General features: G+C 47.8%; 7 protein-coding genes across 7 annotated transcripts; 4 read left to right on the top strand and 3 right to left on the bottom strand.

The window, feature by feature from the left end:
• Nucleotides 1-569: 569 nt before the first annotated feature.
• On the top strand, nt 570-1,665 carry TRV_06623 (uncharacterized protein; the record flags this gene model as incomplete). Its single annotated transcript, XM_003019296.1, has 2 exons — nt 570-1,069; nt 1,152-1,665. 2 exons carry the CDS (start codon nt 570-572, stop codon nt 1,663-1,665), a joined length of 1,014 nt encoding a protein of 337 aa, XP_003019342.1.
• Nucleotides 1,666-2,902: 1,237 nt separating this feature from the next.
• Nucleotides 2,903-3,781, top strand: TRV_06624 (uncharacterized protein; the record flags this gene model as incomplete). Its single annotated transcript, XM_003019297.1, has 1 exon — nt 2,903-3,781. The coding sequence occupies one exon, from the start codon at nt 2,903-2,905 to the stop codon at nt 3,779-3,781; it is 879 nt and encodes a 292-aa protein (XP_003019343.1).
• A 1,301-nt stretch (nt 3,782-5,082) lies between these two features.
• TRV_06625 (uncharacterized protein) lies at nt 5,083-10,035 on the top strand (the record flags this gene model as incomplete). Its single annotated transcript, XM_003019298.1, has 2 exons — nt 5,083-7,187; nt 7,245-10,035. The coding sequence occupies 2 exons, from the start codon at nt 5,083-5,085 to the stop codon at nt 10,033-10,035; spliced, it is 4,896 nt and encodes a 1,631-aa protein (XP_003019344.1).
• A 448-nt stretch (nt 10,036-10,483) lies between these two features.
• TRV_06626 (uncharacterized protein) lies at nt 10,484-11,310 on the bottom strand (the record flags this gene model as incomplete). Its single annotated transcript, XM_003019299.1, has 3 exons — nt 10,484-10,781; nt 10,860-10,970; nt 11,054-11,310. The coding sequence occupies 3 exons, from the start codon at nt 11,308-11,310 to the stop codon at nt 10,484-10,486; spliced, it is 666 nt and encodes a 221-aa protein (XP_003019345.1).
• A 1,691-nt stretch (nt 11,311-13,001) lies between these two features.
• On the top strand, nt 13,002-17,191 carry TRV_06627 (uncharacterized protein; the record flags this gene model as incomplete). Its single annotated transcript, XM_003019300.1, has 3 exons — nt 13,002-13,455; nt 13,594-13,704; nt 13,761-17,191. 3 exons carry the CDS (start codon nt 13,002-13,004, stop codon nt 17,189-17,191), a joined length of 3,996 nt encoding a protein of 1,331 aa, XP_003019346.1.
• Nucleotides 17,192-17,964: 773 nt separating this feature from the next.
• TRV_06628 (uncharacterized protein) lies at nt 17,965-19,876 on the bottom strand (the record flags this gene model as incomplete). Its single annotated transcript, XM_003019301.1, has 5 exons — nt 17,965-18,123; nt 18,193-19,486; nt 19,544-19,608; nt 19,667-19,694; nt 19,794-19,876. The coding sequence occupies 5 exons, from the start codon at nt 19,874-19,876 to the stop codon at nt 17,965-17,967; spliced, it is 1,629 nt and encodes a 542-aa protein (XP_003019347.1).
• Nucleotides 19,877-20,298: 422 nt separating this feature from the next.
• On the bottom strand, nt 20,299-22,809 carry TRV_06629 (uncharacterized protein; the record flags this gene model as incomplete). The annotated part of the gene is made up of 3 exons (XM_003019302.1): nt 20,299-22,279; nt 22,334-22,711; nt 22,784-22,809. 3 exons carry the CDS (start codon nt 22,807-22,809, stop codon nt 20,299-20,301), a joined length of 2,385 nt encoding a protein of 794 aa, XP_003019348.1.
• Nucleotides 22,810-22,822: the final 13 nt, after the last annotated feature.

Raw genomic sequence — 22,822 nt, forward strand, 5'->3', positions numbered from 1 at the left:
GCTATACCTCCTTGTGTCTGTTGGAGCTTGCTGTTTAATTACATTGGTGTTGTTCCCTCTTTGCGACATATTAATCATGGACTCTGCTAAATTGGACGCTCAATTTATGCTCTCTGCACTACGCAGTCTATAATAAAGGACATGCCGCTCTGTAGTTCACATCATTTTATCTCTCACGCTGATGCACAATTAATAATGATATTAATAGCTTCTCTACAGTCTCTGGGTCAACCGTCTTGATTGGTCGTGTGACTCGGTCTAGATGCCCTCCGTGTACCAATTTCACCAACCAGTTGTTAAATATACACCTTGCGGGTTAATATTACAATAACGGGGTCTTGCTCAACCTCTTAATCGAGAGAAAAGTCCGTCGGCGTTATGGGAGTTTGATACATATAGTAGTCGGCACCGAGAGGCACTAAAGTGGAGTAACCAAATAAACTCTGATAAGAAATTATCTATTTTTTTTTTTTTTTTTAATTCTGCGATCAACTCACAGTATCCCACCAAAACTGGTTATCACATCTCCGGTTGCTAGGCCTCCGGCGCATATATTCATACATATAAAAATGGCAGACGGAAGCTCTAACACCAGTACTCAAGCTGGTAATGTCAGCTCGACGGTTCAGACACTGAGAACTACTTTGACATCAGAAACTACCCCGCTGGCCCGCCGTTTCCGGGCCCTGTTCTCACTCAAACATCTCGCATGTCTGCATCCGCCTACGGAAGATACTATCCCAGCCATAGACGCTATCGCCGCAGCCTTTCCTTCGCCATCTGCGCTGCTAAAGCACGAACTAGCGTACTGCCTGGGCCAAACGAAGAATTTACACGCCGTGCCATCTCTACGCCATGTGTTGGAAGATAAGAACGAGGATAGCATGTGTAGACACGAAGCCGCAGAAGCTATTGGCGCATTAGCAGACACATCAAGTCTAGATCTACTGCGGAAGCTAAGGGACGATCCAAGTGAGCCAGATGTTGTTCGAGAAACCTGTGAGATTGCAGTAGATAGGATCCTGTGGGAGACCTCCGAAGAAAGGCAGACAGAGAAGGTTAAGAAGAGGTGCGTACTACGCCTTGGTTATTCTAAACCGCAAATATGGGACTGATAATACGGATAAAAATGATGCTAACAGATAGTAAAGTGACTTCACTTCCATAGACCCTGCTCCTCCAACCGCTCTCACCTCGGAGGGTCACTCAATCCCAGCGCTCAAGGAAACTCTTCTCGACACAAGCCTTCCTCTCTTCCAACGATATCGTGCAATGTTTGCGTTACGCGACCTTTCCTCCCCACCAGATCTTCCAACTGCGCGTGAAGCAGTTGAGGCTTTGGCTGAAGGGCTTAAGGATAAATCGGCATTATTCAGACACGAAATTGCGTTTGTGTTCGGACAGCTCTCTCATCCCGCTAGCATCCCAAGCTTGGTGGCAGCACTCAGCAACAAGGAGGAGGCTGGTATGGTCCGTCATGAGGCCGCTGAGGCCCTTGGCAGTCTAGGTGACGAGGAAGGGGTAGAAGAGGTGTTGAGGAAGTTTTTGGACGACCCAGAGGTTGTTGTCAAGGATAGCGTCGTCGTCGCTCTCGATATGGCGGAGTATGAGAAAAATGGCGAACTTGAGTATAGTTTGATTCCGGAGCCGGCTGCCGCTGGTTGAGTGCTTGCTCACTCTGGAGGCCTTTTGCATGTTCAATATATTCCTGAAATGATACACGCATAATAGTCTCCTTTTAGTTGTTTGTATTATGCCTGAATTGAAAATAGACGGTTAGCAACGTGACATCTCTTGATACACTCCCATCCCAAAGTAGCCCACGTACTTGTGCCCGCATTCGCAAGTGTAGAACACCGTGCTTCCCTCGTCTGCACTACGCAGCTGCAATGTATAGTATCTCATCTCTGTCCTACCGCAATCAGGGCATGTCTCCTGAATCACAGCATCATCCTGCTTGCGTTGCTCAGCTAATGTGCGGACCGCTGAACTCTTCGATCGAAGGGATGACGGGAAGGCACTCGGTTTGGACTCGGAAACAATGGTTCTGGAAGCACGATCTAACATCATATATCAGCTCCAGGCTAAAATAGATATACACAGCGCAAAGAGGAATGCGTATTTACCTCTGTTCTGGGTTCCGCAGATGTCGCAGGTAAGAATGGTATTGGCATCGCCCGTGGATTCGCTCAAGAGATTGCCACAGTCGACACAGAATATCAATGATCCAATTGCAGACATTTTAATGAACGAAGAGGATTAGAATGTGAAACTGCTAGTGTACTCCGTTCTGACTGTGGGATGGATTTTTGTTCAAGTACTCAAGTCGATCTCGAAGCGTCTCTTGAAGATGTTGAATTTTAACTTGTTAGTTTAGCTACTTAATTTTCATTGGTTGAAACCTTAATTGAGATAGCCCCGCCAGTTAGTGCGTCGTACTTAAATATTGTTAATTGGGCTACTTCTATATCAACTGCCAATTTGATGTAACGAACATATCTTCAACCATATCCGTGCAAGGAAAAGGAGAACTATTATGATGTGATCATAAGAATGAAAAACTGCGAGATGGATGATTCGGAGAAAATTAAGAAGAATCTTAATTAGTGCTGTACCTAGCTTTCGGGCAGCATACGTACTATATTTTGTGTGAATTCAAAAGCTACCCACGCTACTTCTTGATATCTTAGCTTAGGTTCGAGGATGCTGCCCCGACTAAGCATAGTTATGATTTAATTATGCATGTCAAGTCGGAATTAAAGCCGTATTTTGATTCTGTAGGCTCTTAAGTTGGTAGAGCGAGCATCCTTAACATATCACGCTCAGAATCTGTTGCTCAAGATTATTAATCTCGCAGGAAGAATAGGCTTCTCAATGACATGCCTCCAGCCAAGTGCCTGGAATGTTCATGAAGGTAGATATGAGAATGTATGAGCCTGGATGCACGTTTGATGGTGTGTTTGCAATTCTCTCCCTCTTCCAGGTTTCGCCTGGCGAAATATACTCGATGTGCTGCAAGTTTTCTGAATGGCTGAAGCCCGGTGGGTATTTGGTTATTGGGGTGACCCCGAGTACAGACCTACCTCTGGGTGAGTACATTTATGACTCCACATGGGATTGCACGCGACAAATGGGGAAGCCATGGATGAACCGCTACACCGACGAATTGTTTTTTTCTGAGGAGCGATGGAAGGGAATTCTCCGAAGCTTTGGGTTCGAGATTGAGTCAGAGTCTCGCTATTCTTTCACCCCAAAAGATGTAGAGTTCAATCACGCACAGATTCATTATCTTCAACTAGCAAGAAAGGCCGAAAACCACCAGCTTCTAGGGCCATATCCGCAGCCTACTAAAGCTGAACTGCATCGAATGCCCCGTGCCTGCTACTTTGCCGAGAGCCTAGTAAGCGAGCAGCTGAATATTATTCTTGGGAGTTTCACAGAGGAGGAAGTCCTCTGCTTGGGATGTATCAACAAGGGTAGGTGGCGCTCAACCATCTATTTAATTCGAAAGCATGCTAAAAAACAGTTGACGAGACTGGAAGACTGGGTGAGCACCAAGCCAAACATTCGCATGTTTGACGGCACTATAGAAAAGCTGCCATTCTCGACAGAACAGTTTGACATTGTCTTGGTATCATGGCAACTTGAGTTTGCCGCGGACATGGTTTCCATAGTTGACAAAGAAGAGCTTTTTTCAAGGCTCGAACTTCATTTCTGTGGAAGTGAGCATACGATTGGCCATAACATGGCCATGCTGGACGTGAGTTTGACTGTAAATTAGGCAAGATAACCCGAAGCCTTTGGATTTCTACAGCTGTTTCCTATTGACCTCGGTTATAAAAACCACAAATATTAGTGTTTTTTTAGTATTGGTTGCCAGGTTCGGATAACTTTGATGAAACTCCATGGAAAGCAGTAGGTTCCAGTGTTGCTTTTCATTATGTACTGACGGGACACACTTTGCATGATGGGGGGCCGGAAACTGCTTTACTATCACGGTTAGTTAGCTTAGTTCAAGATACATAATCAACTAAAGAGCTATGAAAAGGTGTTAGTGTTATAGTTAGGTGGCTAGATGGCAGGCCTTACGTTTTGAATCTGTTTTGTTGCATGGCCTTAGTTACTAGGAGAGAGAGACATCGCAGCAGCCACAACTCGCCCCATAACAAGCCCGCTCCTCGTAACCAAACAACTGGGGACGATATGCATGATTATCTAACATAGCTGTGGCGCTAGGTGATATCGTTTTATGCGACCCTTGCAAGGAGTTTGGATCGTAGAAATAATCCGACGAGCTAAATCCAAATAATTGCTGGCGTTCAAATGCAGCTGTCGTTTCGCGCAGAGAGAGAGAGTCACCGCGGACGTCGCCAATGGCCCTGAACGAGATACCGAAATGCTGCCAGCTCCCTCTCCCTGCCACCGAAAGCTCTTGATCAGTAGGACACTACCATGCAGCGCCCGTTTGAGGCTGCGATACCGCGGGAGAGCAGCAGCTCGACCTACGATGTGGCCCGACGACTACCTCGTCCGCTCTCCGTGGACGCGGCCCTGCAGTTCTCGCCCATGACGAGCGCGCCGATATTTGGCCTGGGTAAGTGCAGCCTGGCTGGCGGCCTGAACAAGCGGTGCCGTGCTGACCAGACGGTCTTCTTGTCCTCTGTAGACTCGATCTTGCGGCCGGACATCGAGCAGCCCTCACTTGCAAACTGGGCGCGCACCTACGACTCCCACACCGCCGGCAGATTGATAGATACCCTCGACAATGAGACCCAGGCCAGCTCTGCGGACTCGTCTTATATCGAGACTGTCCGCAAGAACATACACGGCCTGCTGATAGGCGAAGGGTTGACGGGCGACGGCCTGACGACGATGTACAGCCTTTTCTTTTCCCCTGTGCCGATGGCTCGACTGTGCTGACTGTGAGGTGGGATGTAGTCGCTTCAAGGCGCCCCCGCGCGCTTGTCAACCTCGTCCCTCTGAAAAGACCCAGGCACCGCCAGCCAACATGGAACTGACTGCCCATGAACGGCTTGGGCCCTTTGCAAAGATGGTGCTGGATACTACCAATATACCGTTTAGATGTATGCCATGCCTCTCTCTCTCTCTCTCTCTCTCTCTTCCAGTGTCTTTATGCTTGGTTGTATATTTGCTAATGTAGCTGCAGACCCGTCACCAAGCTCTCCAAGCCCACCAAAACAAGTGCAGAGATCCAAACCAGCTCCTGCTCCTGACCAGCGTAATAGGAATACCCCTGATGATGGAGGGAAGGCAGTCTCAAAAATCCCGGACCCAGGTATGGCCGTCAAACCTGTTGTTTTGGTTCCAGCGTTCCCCGACCCCTCGCAATTGAGCGAGTACCAACATATTCCAGATACCTATGCAAAACCGCGGTTGTTGTCCCCAGCTACACAACACGCCGAATCAGTAAAGATTCGAGATCAAAGGGAAATAATCAACACAGCTGTAGCAAACCTCCAGTCTCTTCTCCAGGATGTATTTGAAAGTGAGGACGAGATGCAGCTCGAGAGCTCCCAGGATCCAGGCCAAAATATCAACAAATACTTTTACACCATGGATACCACGGAAGATAGCAGGCCGTGTCTGACCTCCGAGACCCATAAGCAACTGCAAAAGGCTTTTAGAAGTGTTTCCGGATATGGTAAACTTGGAGATATTCCTAACGAGTTCATTACGCGTATACAGAAGCTTTGTGAAGCTCCCATAATGGCGGCCCAGTCGGTTGACATCACAGTTGAAAGTGACATGTCTGAAACCAGCATGGAAAACTGGACAAAACAGCTTGGAGAGCTGGAGAATGCATTGCTCGCTATGGGCACGCTGCTACACACCATGGATGGCCGTACTGATGCAAAGGAACTTTGCTCTGAAGACATGATACAACTCATTCCGACGGCTTTAAATCATGTTTTTGAGCGTTGTGTCATACCAGCGGTCGAATGCAGGCCAAGTGGTAAGGATACAGCTCTCTTCAGCATATTTACAAGCCAAAAACAGGCGATAGCAAGCGTAACCCTGCAATCGAGGAAAATCCTGTCTCAGCTAGGCGTTTTTCTCTCTGCAGTTGACCTTGTCGAGGGTGCAATCACGGCAATGGAGTTTATGGCTACCAAGTTGATATTCGTCGAAAATGCTCACCATGAAAAAGATTCTACTATTGGAGTCCAGAGATTCGAGGCGGTTCGGCGCTGCGCTATGGACATGCTTGCGAAGATATTTGCCAAATATGCCGAGCAACGATCTTTTATCCTGGATGAGATTCTTGTGTCTCTCGAAAAGCTTCCATCTACCAGGCAAAGTGCTAGGCAATTTAAGTTAACGGACGGAAAAAGTATTCAATTGCTTTCTGCGCTGGTTGTACAGCTTGTCCAAACCACTGCAGTCAGAAGCTCTTCACAACATGCAGCAAAACCTAAATTGCGGTCATCTGGTCAAAATGAGGAGGGTGAAGACGATGATGAGTCGGGGTCCGAGGATGAAGATGACACTTCTCCATTTGTTAACCTTTCCAGACAGGTTGACCAGGCTTATGATAATGCCGTGCGTAGCGCGCAATATATCACTAGGTTCATTGTCCAACGAGCTATGACCTCAACGAAGACCGGCGATCAGCCTTACAGAAATATCCTGGACTTATTCACGGAAGATCTAATAAGCATTCTTGGCTCTTCAGAATGGCCTGGTGTCGAACTACTTCTACGGGTGTTTGCTTCTCAGATGGTTGGGATAGCAGAGCATGATAAAAGCACAGCAAATGCAAAAAATATGGCCTTGGAACTTCTAGGCTGGATGGGATCAGCAATTTCGGATTTGACCTCCACGGCACAACATTTAAACAACTCAACGGATGATGGTGACTCGGAATTAACGGAATACATAAGGCAACTGTTCGATAACCATGTGAACAGGTCATTACATGTTCAAGATCTTGTTGTCCACGATGGCCCTTACCGTATCTCCCTGGAATACCTTAATACTAAAGATGTGGCAGGCTCACACCTCCCAAGTGCTCGGGATTATCTCCTCACATCCTGGACTAAAACAGCATGCACTGTTTATTGTGATGCCTCCCAGAATGAGGCCATATCTCGCGGCTCTTCTGCCCGGAAGCTAGCAAGCTCTTTGACAAGCTTAATATCTGAGCCTCAATGGCTTGAACAACATCGGTATGTGACATCCTGAGGGTTAATTCCCATCATCTTCAGTATCTAATTTCATAACAGTGAATACGAGACTATTTCTACCCAACAAGCTCGATTTGCATATCTTATTGTTATTTTGAGCAGCGGATTCTGTAAGGCCTTTGATACTATCGTTAAGGTCTTGCTCAGCTCCATCTCCAGTGACCAGGCAAAAGTGCGGAGTCGAAGCTTAAAGAGCGTCATTCATATGCTTGAACGGGACCCAAGCCTACTAGATCGTGACGACTCCATTATGGACTTGATTCTTAGATGTGCAGCTGACTCATCCCCAATGGTCCGTGACTCTGCCCTTACTTTGACAGCCCGATGCATTTCCCTCAAGCCAGCACTGGAGAATGAGTGTTGCCGTGCAATATTAGCATGCGCTTCTGACCCAACTGTTGGTGTTCGAAAGCGATGCATAGGTCTGATGAGAGATGTATACACCGTAACATCCAACAAGGATTTGAGGATTTCTATCATAGAACAGATACTAAGGAGAGTCCAAGATCATGAAACAAACGTTGCAACCTTAGCACGGCAAGGCCTGGAGGAACTCTGGCTGTCACCACTCCATTCCACGGATAATTTTGACACACCGCAGGCCAAAGTATCTCTTGGAGAGTTGGTTGAGCTTTTCATAGGGGCAGTCCAAAGAGGTGATGAAGTGGTATCTAACCTTGAATCTTTCTTCAAAGCAGCCCTTCACCCGGAATCCAGAGCAGTGGTGCAGAATTTCAAAATATGCAAGGCGGCGGTTGCTACTCTCTTTGAAAATGTGGTCCACGGATCCAATACTGACCAGAGATCACTGCAATCTCATCTTCGAACACTAACGGTTTTTGCAAAGTCGAATCCCAAACTGCTCACTCCAGACCAACTGGAGACTCTTCACCCTTACATTGGACATCTTTCGAGTACAGACGATCTCCTACTTTTCCGTTCCGTGGTGGTCATATACCGTTGTGTTCTGCCAAATCTCTCTTCCGCTCACAATAACCTCCTCAAAGAGATTCAAAATGACTTGTTCAAGAGCGTCTCAAAACTTGCTAGGACTGAACTCAATGAAGTCATGGCTTGTTTGTGGACTATTAATGGGGTTCTGCAAAATACGGAGCGACTGGTCAAGCTTACAATATCCGTCTTGAAAGGAATTTACCAGGCATCAAACACCAAACTTGACGCTTCTACCAGCGGCGATGCCTTGGGTAGAGTCCGGAGTTATATAAGAATTGCTGGCTGTGTGGGGAAACATTGCAACCTGGAGAAATTTAGCTCATTCTTTGCCCAGGCGTTTCCAAAATCCAACACTGAATCTGTTTCTGGTCTCATGGTGGAGTTTATAGCTCCATTTGCATCTTCTATATACCCTCATGAGCTCAGAGTTATGTCATTAGAAAGTTTAGGGTCGATATGTGAAACTTGGCCCGAGCAATATGGCAAAGAGAAAGCTAGGCTAGCATTCTCCTCTGTTTTCAAAGAAGACAGTGGCGATCTCCAGGATATCGTCCTGAAATCTTTCCTCACATTCTTTTCTATTCATGAAGGTAAATCAGAAAAGTTTGTGAATACGGCTGAAACGAACGGTGATAGTGCCGATACCAGCAGACTTGGAGGGTCATTAAAGGCCAGTGCAAACGATGGTGCAGCGGCCTTGATAGCGCAAAATTTCCTTCCCCAGATGCTTCATGCTGCCATGTCGAAGCAGGATACTTTTGCACTGACTGCCATCGAACTGATCGCAAGCATCAACCGTCAAGGCCTAATCCATCCAAAGGAATGCGCAGGGGTACTAGTGTCCTTGGAAACTTCCCCTAATTCAACAATTGCTACTACGGCATATGACATTCACAAAATGCTCCACCAACAACACGAATCTATGTTTGACCGTGAGTACATGAGAGCGATTCAGGAGGCATTCTACTACCAACGCGATGTTATTGGTGATTCAACCGGTGCCTCGGTTCGTCCGTTCACTCCAAAACTTGCTTTACTGTTTGATATTGTCAAACTTAGCAACAGCAAGTATCAAAAGAAGTTCCTCACGAATTTTTGCTCCAAAGCCAACTTTGAACTGAAGAAGCTAGACACTTCAGGGAATCCGCCTGAATACCTGGAGCTTACACGGTTCGTGTGCCAAAACGTTGCATTCTTTGATTATGCCCAAGTCGCAGAACTTCTGGCCGCCATTTCTTGCATGGAGCGTATTGTGGGGACCACTGGGACCGCAGTCGCACATTCTATAGACACGGAAATCCTATCCGTGAAAGTACCAGAGGCTATCGAACAACTTGGACCACAGGAAGGAGAGCCCAATGTCATTCCTGCTCCAATTGATCCTACTGTATTAAAACGACTTGCAACGGCCGGCGCCGGCCTTTCAATGCTGTGGGAGACAAGGTCTTACCTCCGCCGTCTTTATAACTTGAACTTCCACTCTTTGCAAAAGGAAGGCAAAGTTGCCGCCAAAGAGCTGAACAAACCGGCCTCTAAAGTGCCAGGCATCAACGGCGATCGGTTCTGGGATACTATAGCACGAATTATGAAATCCTTGGACACCACTGACTCCATGACTAACATGTGCCGCGAGTTTTCTACTTTGATGTCAGTGGACGATGAACTCAAGATCGCCGGTGATGAAGATCGGGGCAGTCCCGACCCGTTTGCTGAAGTGAATGACGTGAGCAGTGTGATTGGGACTGCGGGAAGGCCTGTGAAACGAAAGAGCTCCGTCTCTAGTTCCACGACACCAAAGAAGAGACAAAGAGGAAGACCCAAGCTAGGAAGTAAACGCCCTAGTGAAGACTCGGACGAAGACAGTGACATGGATTAAAGGTTCTTCCATTTCAATATTATTGTATATTACCCTACCTTTCCTATATTATTCCATTTTTTTACAGGGGCGATGAGGCGCACGGGTCATTCCACCAGCCTTGATTTCATTTATCAACACTTATGAGCATCTTATGGTGAGCAATATCATGGCGGGCGAAACGGCACTTATGGTTCCAGGGGAGTTTGGCCAAAGAGGTCTATTATTTGATATGACGGGGGTGATCTGTGATTAAATATACATACTTGATAACATATAGATTATTTTTTTTTTCTATGCTGCAGAATTAACATGCTTGTCACAGTAACCAAACGTTTGGCAGCTATGAGAAAAGTAGCCAAAAAGGCATCTAAAAAAAAAGAAATGAATTTCTAGAACGGCAGCGTACAAACTACTGCTGTAAAAATATTATATACACAACATGAAATGATTGGGGGCGGTAGGCGCTTTATTTTGTCTTGATATATTTGAGCTTCCTAGACTCATGTAGGAAGTTGTTTGCGTAGGCCTTTGGGCGGAAAACGCGCTCATTTGGCTCCTGAACAAAGTATTCGTACCCCTGCTTCTCGGCAAATCGAATTGCATCTTCCTTTGACCTGAAATTGATATGGGTTCCCTGCATAGCGTCTGCGGAAGACTGCCATCCCATTAGTGGATTCTCCCAGCGGTGACCCTTGGATAGGACATCCCAATCCATCCTCCAATGGTGGCTGCGCCAGGTGCCAGATTGAGTAGCTGGTTTGGCACTACGGTATATTCTGTCATGGAACAAAGGTGAGTAGGTTGTATCATCAATTGGAAACTAGGGTCTGGCAGAACGGTACCTGACTGTTCGGGCCTGAAGGTCTGTTGGAGCACCGGAGAGAACGGCAGCAGCAACGACTTCACTTGGCTCGCTTCCGTCCATTACTCGCTTGGGAACTGGAGAGAACAGGCTAATGGGAATAACAATTAGCAGGTATGCACATGCACGTGTATTTTTATATGGGTATGAAAGCCCAAGGTAGAGGGCCCTTACGAGGTACCATGGTCAACAGTGGCATTGTAGTCGGGCTGATGGCGTGGAATGGATTCACCAGCAGACTCCTTGCGGGTTATAGCACTTCCGGTAGATGGTGTTGCGGGGGCATCTTGGGTGGTGGTCTTGATCTCTCCAGCGGCTTGATGGGTGGCGGAGGAGCTTAGGTACCGGGCATTGAGGGCGTATGCAGATCGAATGGAGCGGGTGCAGGTGGCCCCGATAGCGGAGGGCCCGCCAGCTCGCAGTAGTGGCATCGTGGAACTGAAGATACGTCGGCGTTTGGCCTGGGTAGAGTTGTGATTCTGTTCAACAGCGACGTTCTTGATATCTGCCGGTTGCGAGAACCACAGTCACGGGACCTTATGTAAGCTATCGGAGTTTCAGTTGTGCCGGTATCCATATGCGGTTTAGCGCGGACTCGCTGCGACTTCAACTTGACTCTCGCAGTCCGAACGACGGCAGAGCCATCGACGAAAAAGCACGAACTCTTCCGCTTCTTTATCCCCACCACGTAGTCGGTGACTTGTGTCCACGGTAATTGAGCTCCTGCTGGCACTATTGCATGGTTGTTATTGTCTTCAATACGCTAACCTGGTTCTCCGCGGAAAGATCCGATCATCATGAGCTTCATTGCCAGACGAGGGATCTCTACCCTCATTCCCCCAAAGGTATGTTCTAATCTTGGTGCTAGAACGTTAGGAAATGGATTTGATAGCTAATACAGTGTAGATTGCCTCTCCTTCGGTTCGTATACTGGACTATTCCCCTCAATTGCGCATAATCCCGTTTGATTCCCTGTGCCGTGGTCCTGGTGGATATTCAAACGACCACCATTGCAAGCATACAACACAGGAATGATACAGCTGGCTTACAATGCTATTAGGCAATCGGAGCTGCTAAGGATGCTGCTCGCATGGAGCGTGTGAGTGACTTTTACGCCAGACTCCCACGCGGTCCGGCCCCCGAGGCCAAGCCTTCTGGTCTTTTTGCCCGTTACCAGGCCGCCTACTTTGGCAAGAATGCTTCTTCTGCTCGTAAGTTTTTGAAATATCTCTTTGCATTAATATATTTATATTATCGGTCGATGTTGTATACTATTTTTACCTGTGGCAGAAAGGTTGGCCTTAAGTCTGCGTTGATTATATAGCTAACCGTTGCTTCATAGCCCTTGTCCATCTCATTATTGGCCTGACCCTGGTTGGCTACAGCATACAATACGTTACCCACCTCCGTAAGTACTCCTGGCGTCTACGCTCTTTTGGATAGACAGCCGTATGCTAACTGCTGCTTCCTGCCCCCAGGCCACCACAAGAACAACCCTCACTAGTCGGATAACAAACGACGCTGTACCACATACATGTAGATATTCAATAGAATGAATCACTTGCTTTAACCTATATTTTCTATCCTCCAAATGCCATCCTATTACCTGCTCGTCCTTGCCTGCCGCAAAAATTTCCAGACTGGAAGTTGGTGTGTATGTACCGCGCTAGCCTGATTGGGCGGCTCGTCTTGGCGCAGCTGGCCGACTTTCGTCTTTCAAAAGTGTCACTTTTCACTCTTCTCTTGATCTTGAATTCTACAACACCGTCAACTATCTTGACAACAACCGGCGTCTTGTTTCCGGCCTGTGATCGGCGTTCCTGGGCTTATTGTAGCTGGCACTTTTGGTTCGACCTTTTCTTTTGCCTCACCGGGATAGCAAGGAAGCTTCTGCTGCATCTTCTGCCAACGCGTGTCCGACCGGCCTGCCTGTGAAAGTCCTCCCTGCGGATAGGCTACTTGTGTGGTTCTCCGTCGCAATAACTAGTCTTTGACGATACGTACGTTTCTCACTTATACTGTGGTTCATTTTTGTCTGGCCTGTTTTGCGAAAAACAGAGGGCAAGAGTTGTGAATCCTGGATGGCGCTGACCCATGTTTCTTGAAGCTATAGAGCATTGTTATGGCAGAGCAGAGCAGCAACGATGTGGTAAACCAAACCCGGTCGGGCGGCGACCTCTCGCCTTCCGACGTTCCTGCGAGCAAACCTGACAATTTGACTGCTGGAGGGGACCGGGGGGATGTTCAAGCTTCTGATAACAACTCAAAACCAAAGGCAAACACACAATCATCGCAGGAAATATCAACGGGTAACCCATCGTCGACCGAAGCTAACGGAGTCGGATCGGAGAGCAACGATGCCAATACGAGCTTATCGCCAAATGTTGGAGATGGGAGTGGAGGATCGGATACAGATGCGAGTCGACCGGACGCACGATCTAACACTGACGGGGCACAACACTCTCGAACAAGTTCTGTAAAAAGGCCGGCATCATTCAAACCAGTTTCCTTCGCCAAATTTTCCGTGACGAAACCCCCGGGCTCGAATGGAAATAGCAAAGCAAGCCCAGAGAAAGGTATGCACTCTTCCTTTTCATGACGAGCTTTATGTGTTCTCCAAGGACAAAATATTGATACTCTATACACAGCACCGTTTCTAACATCAACTCCGCCGTCATCTACGTCGACACCTTTAAGCTCGAGGCCACGGCTAGTCGCAAAATCTGGAAGTGGGCTACGGGATTCTTCTCCCCGGACCTCTACGGCAGGAAGTAAAAATGTCTCGGGTGCCCCCGATGCCAATCTAGTATGGAATAAAAATCGGCGTAAGTGTCTTCCGTAGCATAAAGGCTTTCTACAAACTAACAGTATTTTGATATAGCTGTTCAACCACCTCCAACAAAACACCTAACGGATGAAGAGCTGAAGCAACAATATGGAATCCACATGACATCACGCATACAGACCGACGACAACGAGAAGGAAGCCAAATGGGCCGATATTGATGATGATGAGGATGACTGGGCTCCTGAAACTATTGAATGGAACGATGGCACCAAAATTACCTTGACTCATACCGAAGGCAGTGCGCCGGGATCCCAAGAGACCAGTACTCTAGCTAATAGCTCAAGCGATCAAAAAAGACAACCCTCACCAGCCAACAATATGCCACCAGCACGCGAAGCCCCTAAACTTTTACTTTCGAAACCGTCAAGTTCTCTTGGGTCCAATACTACAATCTTAAAAGTCGGTGCAAGCGCCGAAAAGCAGCAATCTAAACAGGGTGGCGATTTGTCAAAGAATACCAATGATAAGCCCACACTAACGTCAAAGGGCGCTTCTGCGGTGCGGTCGCCGTGGGCCCCATTACCGCCTGTGGAAAAGGCGTCTCCTCTAGCACCTAATCCTCCAGCTCAAAATCAAGTTCCTCGGTTTAACCATGTTGAGCCTTCTAGGTTAGATGCCGGCCCAGCTCCTCCTACGAAAGAAATTGCTGCCGATGACTTCAATAGGTCCTGGAGAGATAGACAACCTACTGCTCCCCGAGAACTTTACAATTCGCAATCAGGTCGATACGAACCCGTCTCAGACAACAGACATGGACATCTGAGGAATGATAGATCGGGGAAGAATGATGGCCATTTTAGGCCTGCTTCCCTCCTTCAACGGTCTATGCATGAACAATCTGGACCCGCGGAACCATCACCTGCCTTTCAGACTCACAGAAGCCCGACAGAAGGCAGCCAGTGGGGACGTCGACGCGCTTCGTCGAACGTAAGTGGAGGTAGTGGAGGATTCGCCAGAAGAATGTCTTTAACTAGACCCGAACTTCCATTCAAAGGCGGACCACCGTCCACAGGGACGCTTGAGAGGTCGGCCTCACCAAATACCCGTCAAATGCAAAATGGTCCAGTGGCTCCGAGTCTGGGTTCCCCATCTCAGCAGTCACACAGGAGTCTTGATCATGGACCTCCCAACTTTAATCAGACTTCACCTAGCTCTCAAACCAATGTGCCCTCTCAAGGTGCCGCGGATGGCCAAACCTCTCAACCTCCAGTCATGGTAGAAGACCCCGTTGCGATGCAACAAAGAATCATGCGGGAGAAACGAGAGATGGCCAGACAACGACGACTAGAACAGGAAGCTAAAGAAGAGGCTGCAAAACAAGAACGCATAAGGATAAAACTGCAGTCTATTGGTGTACCTGCCAACGAGCTCCCAGGTGCAAAAGACAGCACACCATCGTCGAATTCAGAATCAAAGAAGCCAACCGGCCCACCATCAACATCAACTACTGTGATATCCTCACCTCCTAAACCTCCTGTTCCGGAATTAACAGGAGAACCTAAGCAGTACGGCATGATGAAGGTACATCACCCCGAGTCGGTGAAGAAGTTAGTAGCTTCTTCCGAGAAACCCCCTGAGAAACCCCAGCAAACTGGAAATCAGGCGCAAAATCATCAGGCATCACCTCATAAGCAAGCAATGTCTGACGCTTCACCCACTGTTAATGGTTCAAAACCTGCTCAAGAGGGCCAAACGAAAACTTCGCAGCCTATTTATGGACCGCAACCAGAGGAAAGACCGTCGAATTGGAAGTATTCCGTTCCTGCAACGTCTACATATAGTTGGCCCAGCTCAAAAGGTCACACAGCGGGTCTTGGTGCTCTTTGGGGACCACCAACTAATGACAAAGCTTTGGGCAATGGCACATTCGATAGGAATCTTGCTAGCTTCCCATCAGACCTCAGTTCTTTAGGTTTGACTGAACAACAGCACCTCTATCCCCAGCAGGCTCAGGAAGGGGCTGAAATTCCTGAAGGAATATCTCGCCCTCTACCACCTCCCTCCAAAGCAGGTCCAGATAACGCAAAACCATTATCACCTCTATCATCTTCTGACCATATGCGTCCGGATCGTATGGGTGAAAATCCTAAACCAATAGCTCCACCGGGACCGATTGCACCACCATCCTATAACCAAGGACAAAGATGGCAACAAGACCGATTGCCTCACCGTAACCAGGAAACCGCAGCTTGGAGCAATTTTCATTTGGTTGCTAGAAAGTCTGAATTGGAAGAGAATGAAAGGTTTCATCAAGATCTCAAAGCTCTTCGTGAAGAAGAAGCCAAGACTGGAATTGCCTCCTCTCTCCAAACAACCTTCAATGAAACTTGGAGACAGGTTGAAGCTGGAGAACGTCCGGGGAATAGGAATATCATTGGAGTGGTGTCTACAACTTCTGACAAGGAGCCCCAATCTTCTCCTTTCCATCAAATTGATTCTGTCAGCGGTCTTCCTTTTGGTGATAAGCAGAAAGCTGTGCCCCCACCCTCTACTCGGGGCTCCCGTTTTTTCCCACCGGCCTCTGAACCAAAGCGCCCAAACAATCAAGAGGTTATGCCCCCTCGCAGCCAATCTCCTCCTCCACCGGAGGAAGTGTCCAGCCACCCCGTGTTCACAGGGGATTCGCAAAGACCATTAGTTCACCTTCCCAACCCCAAACCTCGTGTCAAACTCCCTCCAGGCTCCCTCTCCGCTCCTAGCCCACCACCACCTCCTCCAGCTCCCGCAACCTTCGCTGCCATGGTTGCTTCACCTCCTCCTGCACGAACGCCTGCACAGCCTATTGCGAGTACCACTTCCTGGCAAGACAGATTCAACGGACTATTCGGAAAGAAGACATCCCAACCTGTCCAGAGGAAGAACAGCTCACTCGCAGTTGCGTCTGCAACCAAGGAGCCCCTGGATGTAATATCGAGTTCCTCATCTGCTGCCGTTTCATTCCCACAATATGATGAGAAGCGGAAATTTATAGGCGAACCCGGTAGAGCAACGACTAAGGAGGTTGAGGATGAAGAAGCAATATTTGAAGATCGTGAGGCAGGGTCCTTGCCTGTTGTCAAAGTGCCTGACATGGCCCCACGAGCTGCGTGGCACCCAGCCCCGAAGCAGTCGCGCTTCCGAACCAAGTACCAGAAACCGGTGTTATCACAAAGTATTGAGCCGTATATCATTGGTAGTATTGAACGGGATAGTAACGGGGAAGTCTCTGTTATTGTTCGACCACCAGGAAAAAGTTTGAAGATGGTTCCCTTGCCAAAACGAGGTGGGAGCAGCTCAGGAAAACTCCGTTCGAATCCAAAGAACCGGTCACGGAACCCAAGATCTAGAGAAGGGAGCGGATCATATCAAAACTCACACACTGCAAAAAAGCCTGTGTCTACTACGGCCAACACTACACCGCCTGCGTCTCTCTCAAGTTCCGCCCGCCAGGGTTCTCACAGATCCCATCAAAGCAGCACAAAATAGGCCTGCTGACCTCATGATTCACTATCCTCACCCTATTTCCTCCCTTTTCGCATCTTGATAGCCATGAATGATTAATTTCGTGAGATGAGCACAGACTTGAACCTTCCACAAGTCAAGTTTGTATTCTTTTTTTTTTTTTTTCTTTTTTGTTTTGCTCTTCTGTTTCGGGCGGATCCTACCAAGCATGGATAGCTTTTCTACCCCTATTTTCCTTCTCTCTTTTGTCAGTCATCATCACCCTTCATCAACACTTTCTCGTTCGCCTTGCCACCTGTTCTCTGTCTGCCTCCCTAGGTCGACGTTTCCACCTACTAGCTTCGTCTTCACCTTTCTTAATACTATCGCTCGAACCTCTGCAACCTCGCAACCGCGATTGTCTCACTCAACACTGTGCTAAGGACATTCCGGAAGGATTTCCAAGCTCTTACTCAACTAGTTATCTCTAATTCTTTGTCATTTCAAAGGAAGCGATAGGTGGCTGAAATTGAAGACTTGTAATATTATTTACTCCTTGCGCCTGTAATCAAATTTCTTTGCATGCCCGCTGTCTCTCAATATAACGTGGGCAAGCAGCAGGCTAGTTATCGCCTAGTCAGTGCTGACATGTTTGGAGTTACATGGAATGTCTCCTTGGATACAACTAATATACAGATCTTAACTACATAAATCACCCGCCTGACCCAATGGTCACAAAAAAACAAAAATCATAAAAATGCATCGCTTGCTAAACCACCCGTAAAAGCATTAATAAACTGTTCCATACTTCGCCTCCATTACCAGTTCCATGTTCTACTGGAGGCATTGAAGACCGGTGGCTTCCACTGAAGACGTGAAGGGTCAATATTTCTAGCACCCTTAATTTTCTCTTTTTCGAGACGCTTCTTATGTTGCTCCATCACGCTATCCGTTAATACCAGGACCCAATTTCCTTTCTATTGACGTCAGCCATAAACAAGCCATTGAGTCGACAATGATGATTAGCATGGTTGGCGGGGACTTACATTATACCGTAGCAATCCTAGCACCACTAATGTCTCATGAACATCCTTTTCAGTCATTGCACTTAACGTAGCTAACTCGCTCTCGCTAATTGCGTCTCGGCCTGGCTCGACAAGAAGTTCAACAAGCGTTTCCCTCCAATACTGGCGATAGCTCAGTAAACCTAGGTCACTAAGAGGCTTTTCAGGAGAACCTAGCTTCCCTTCCCGCTTGCTAAGCTCATAGCTGAAGGCGATAAGCAGTCGACCAAACCCACGACGTTGGTACTGAGGCAAAGTCAGGATGCATGCAACATTGTATCCTTCGGCGGACTCCTTTTCCTTGGAAAAATATCCGACAAGATGGCATCCGTTGGCATCCCGCGTAGTCATACAGTAGAATAGGAATGGATCGACATCGTAGTATAACGTCTTGTGGTCTAAAAACAGCTTGCTGAGTAGACAGAGGTTTCTGCACCATGTCCTTTGTCGTCTGCCGTCAACTTCAAAAAATGAAACATGGTCATCCCGGTATATCTCGTTTCCTGGTGGATGTAGTAAGGTGCACTTGCTCCGATGTCTGCGGAACGCACGTTCGTTGTCAAAGTAGCTGAGGCAGAATTCGTCGATGTATATCATATCGGCATCACTGAAGGACGTAGGATAAGGAGAGAAGTACCACGGCTCAATCTCGAATTTACCCATTTGGATCTTACTCAAGTTCCGTACACGGTGGATCTCCGTTAGATTTTGAGTCATGCTTCCCCCTGTTCTTAACTTTTCAATTTCGACTTCCCGGGTTGCGTCAGCAGCGAGCTTGTCTTGTTCTTCCTTCAGAGTGGCCTTCGCCTCGACCTCAGATTGAATATCGGCCATCTCAACGTCTTCTGACTCTCCATCACGAACTCGAGGTGTGCCACTCACGGATGGCCCCTCGCTGCCAAGCATGGATATCTCGAATGGTGTACCACTTTCATCTTCCTGATTTTCTTTGCCTCCAGCCTTTGAAGGTCTTGGGGCCTTTGAAATGTTCTGGTTCTTACCAGACAGCAGATCTGGAGTTGATGAAGCATCTCTGCTTGCATGCTGTCCTCGCTTGAGATTCTTTGGTTGCGCCTTGGTAGCAGCCGCAGCCGCAGCCGCCCCTGATATTTTCTTCTTTTCAGGTTTCTCCGGCTGGGGCCATTCAACTTCTTTAGTAAGATCGATCCTCGATGCAGGAATCCATTCTAAAGGCATTGTCAGCATAGGATTTGGGTAATTACTAGTATCAAAAGACTTACCATCAAGACGCTTGTTGAAGTCCACATAATGGACACTATGCCAATATTAGTACCATCCGACACCACAGCAGCTCAGGAATAGTGCGACATACTAGAAGGTCGGCCCTCCTTTCTTCTGCTTTATCGAAAGAATCTCAGCCTTTCGTTGCTCTCCATCCTAGCGACTTAGGTCAGTATCAGTCACGTGATATGAGATAGGCAGCATGGTTTCTCACTTTGACGACAAACACCTTTACTCCGATACTGCAAGGACGATAAGGTCAGTTTCGGATGATCGAAAACGCAGGAAATAGATGAATAGTCATGCTACTAGAGTAGGGCCACGGTTTTTTCATAGCGTACCTCAATGTATTCAAGGTGGCAAAACCTCTATCCGCGGGGTCTGGCGTTCCAACAGCCTCCTGGGCGCCTTCTGGGACACCCATATTAACCAGTAGACGGTATTTAGCGAGATAACAACTGAAGATTTGATAGAATACGCGTTGGTTGTGATGATTTTGATGGATGTTGTTGAGATGCGACTTTGAGGTTGCGAGCGAAAATCTCGTTCGACCTTTGAAGTTCTGGGGAGCGATGGCGTTGTTAATTGCCACGCGCTACCAAAATATTGACACGCGCGGCAAAGTATCGGAGCAGAGGAACCACATCGACAGCCGAAACTGAAGTGAAGATAGATGATTCCATAATTAACTCGCCTAGATACAGTTGGGAACGCCTTGTTGTGCAGATAAGTAAAAATACAAACATAGGAAATAAAGAAGCAAAAAGGAACAGGAACTACTAAGAACAAGGAGCAATATATTTTCCACCGGGCCAAAAAAGCTGAAATAGAACAACCTAACTCCCTTTAATGCCACCCATTCACTCCACCCAAAGATTCAAGCTCGTCCTTCCTAGCCCTGTAGAGCTCCTGTGCTTCGCGCTCTCGTCTCGTAATAAAGGTTACCTCGTCCCGAATGCTCTCAAGCCGCAAGGCAATGGCTGCATCCTCCGCAATTTGTAATGTGCGGAACGAGTCGAGGGCCGTGGTAGCTCTGCTGAGGGCTTCATCAGCTTGGATTATTTTATTTCGCAATGTCTTTGCTCGGGCCTGATATCCTCCAAAATGTAATGCAATCTTCTTCTCCAGTTTGTTACCTTGCTCAGCGGCTTGCAGCAAGCTAGCCTGAACACTGTCAAATGCATGAGCCATCTCCTTCTTCTCTTGTTGGAAACGGTATTCGTCATCTCCTTCTTCCTCACTGTAGAGTGAAAGTCCGGGTAAAGTAGAGGTAGACTCATGAAGGGTAGACCACGATGACCGGAAACTATCATTCCATTGCGGCTGTGCTCCAAGTTTCCCGGCTTCTGCATCTACCTCCTCTCTTGCCTTTGATATGAGATCATCATCTAACGTGTCTAGTTTCGGTATTTTACCCTCGACTCTGGATCCGGGTAATGGAAACTTTCGAGCATCATTCGCAATCAGCTTTGCCATCTCAAGCGCGACAAGTCGACGAGCAGGACATTCTATGTTATCAGCATCCTCCATTAGGTGCCGGATGTTGACCAAGGCCGGACGAGGAAGCCCCTGTTGATAGACTTGTGTTTGTCGTTTAAATTCTATTTCCGCTGCCTTCTCGGCAGCGAGTCTGTTTCTCATATCACGCTCAGAGGCATCCTCTTCCGAAACCCCATTAAAGGACTGTGGGACAGGTCGTTCTGAAGGCATTTCCTCTAGCTCCCATTCCGTCTCCTTGGGCTTGGGAAGACTAGAAAGCTGGGATCTCAAATTTTGTCTCGCAAAGTTTTCCCGCATTTTTACTTCTCTGGGCGTAGCACCAACAAGCTGGTAAGGATCGCCAGTTTCAGGATTAATCATTAAAGAGTCTCTAGGGGTTCGCAGAGGTGTTGCACCAGGCCCACGCATTGGGGTAGCGTTGGCTGCATTTCCCATGCCTTGTCGGAATGGCGTCGCCATAGGGTTCGGAGTAACCATTTGGTGTTGGCGAGGTGCTATTCCCTCGAAGCCGGTAGAGCCTCCTTCATGGAGAGGAGTATTTTCACCGCCTAGGAGCGATGATTGTGTCTCCGTCAATGCCTTAATATTTCGGATTTCATTCGCAATTCTGTCTTCTTCCGGTAATGCCCTGGGTGTTCGAATAGGCGTGTTCCCGACAATATTAGAATAGTTACCGACAAGCCCCCGGGTTCCGTCATTACCATCTTCACCCGCAATCTTACTTGCACGTTCTCCAGCCATTCCCATTTTGACAATCTCTTCCAGCTCAGTTTCTCCCACCTGTGGGCTTGGAAGGACCAGTGCTCGGCGTTTGCTGCTTTGTTCCGCTTCACGAATTCGCTGCATCTGGCCTGCTTTAGCAGCAGCCGCGAAGGCTGAAGACGAACCATTCTTTTCATTCTTCCGTCTCTTCCTATCATCGTCCTCTTCCTGGTCTCCCTTCCGTTTGCTTGCGAGCTGGAGCTTGCGGGGATCGAAGTTGGCACGCTGACGTTCGTTCCTTGACTGTTCATCAAGTGTGTCGTAGAAACCGGGGGCAGGCGCCTTTTCGAATGGTATATCCGCATTGTAGTCCATTTGACCAGGCTTTCGCGTGACAACTTTGATATTGATTCCCGCATTTTTGAGCTCTCTTCGTTTTTGTAGGACGGCAAGTCGCCGGGATTCCTCTAGCTGGAGTTCTCTAGCTTTTCGCTTCGCCTTCTTGCCTTGAGTGTTAGCAAGACGCGCTCGTGCTTCACTAAGCATCTCCTTCTCATCTTCATCAAGGTCAATGGTATCGGGACGCGCAGGCTTGGATTCAGGATCAGGGTCTAGTTCTCCTGGCCTACACAAGGATCGTCAGTAAATCTAAAGACCAGATGCGTAGGAATAAACTTACCGTAGCCTTCTAACATCGTCTGCACTGGGGGCAGAAGCCTCGCCACCAGCCGGCCCTCCCAGGCCTAGCTCGTCTGATTCCCTGGCTTCAGCTTCGTCTAACAGTTTCTGATACCTCTCCAAGCACTGCGTGGCCGTTCGTCCGACAATAGGGGCAATAGTTCGCCATTGCGTAGGCATCAATTTGGCTAGATGAAGAAGTTTTTCGTCCTCCTCTTTAGACCACTCGATCTTTCGGATGGCGGGATCTAGCCATTCTGACCATCTGGCTTTACATTGTTTCGGGGTCTTGCGCGCAAGAAGAGACGAAACTCGAGCCCATTGATTAAGGCCGTACTTAGAAACAGCAACCTTGACGATTTCATCTTCGATATTGGTCCTAGAACAACGGTTAGTAGCCTGTTATCAGCAACGCGCGTTGAATGAAAATAAAAAACAAAGCAGTACTTACCAAACACCGCCTTTTACGACCGGCATATTGACGGACAGA

Source organism: Trichophyton verrucosum (genome assembly GCF_000151505.1).
Source record: "Trichophyton verrucosum HKI 0517 chromosome Unknown contig00764_1.f1.exp, whole genome shotgun sequence".
NCBI lineage: Eukaryota > Fungi > Ascomycota > Eurotiomycetes > Onygenales > Arthrodermataceae > Trichophyton > Trichophyton verrucosum.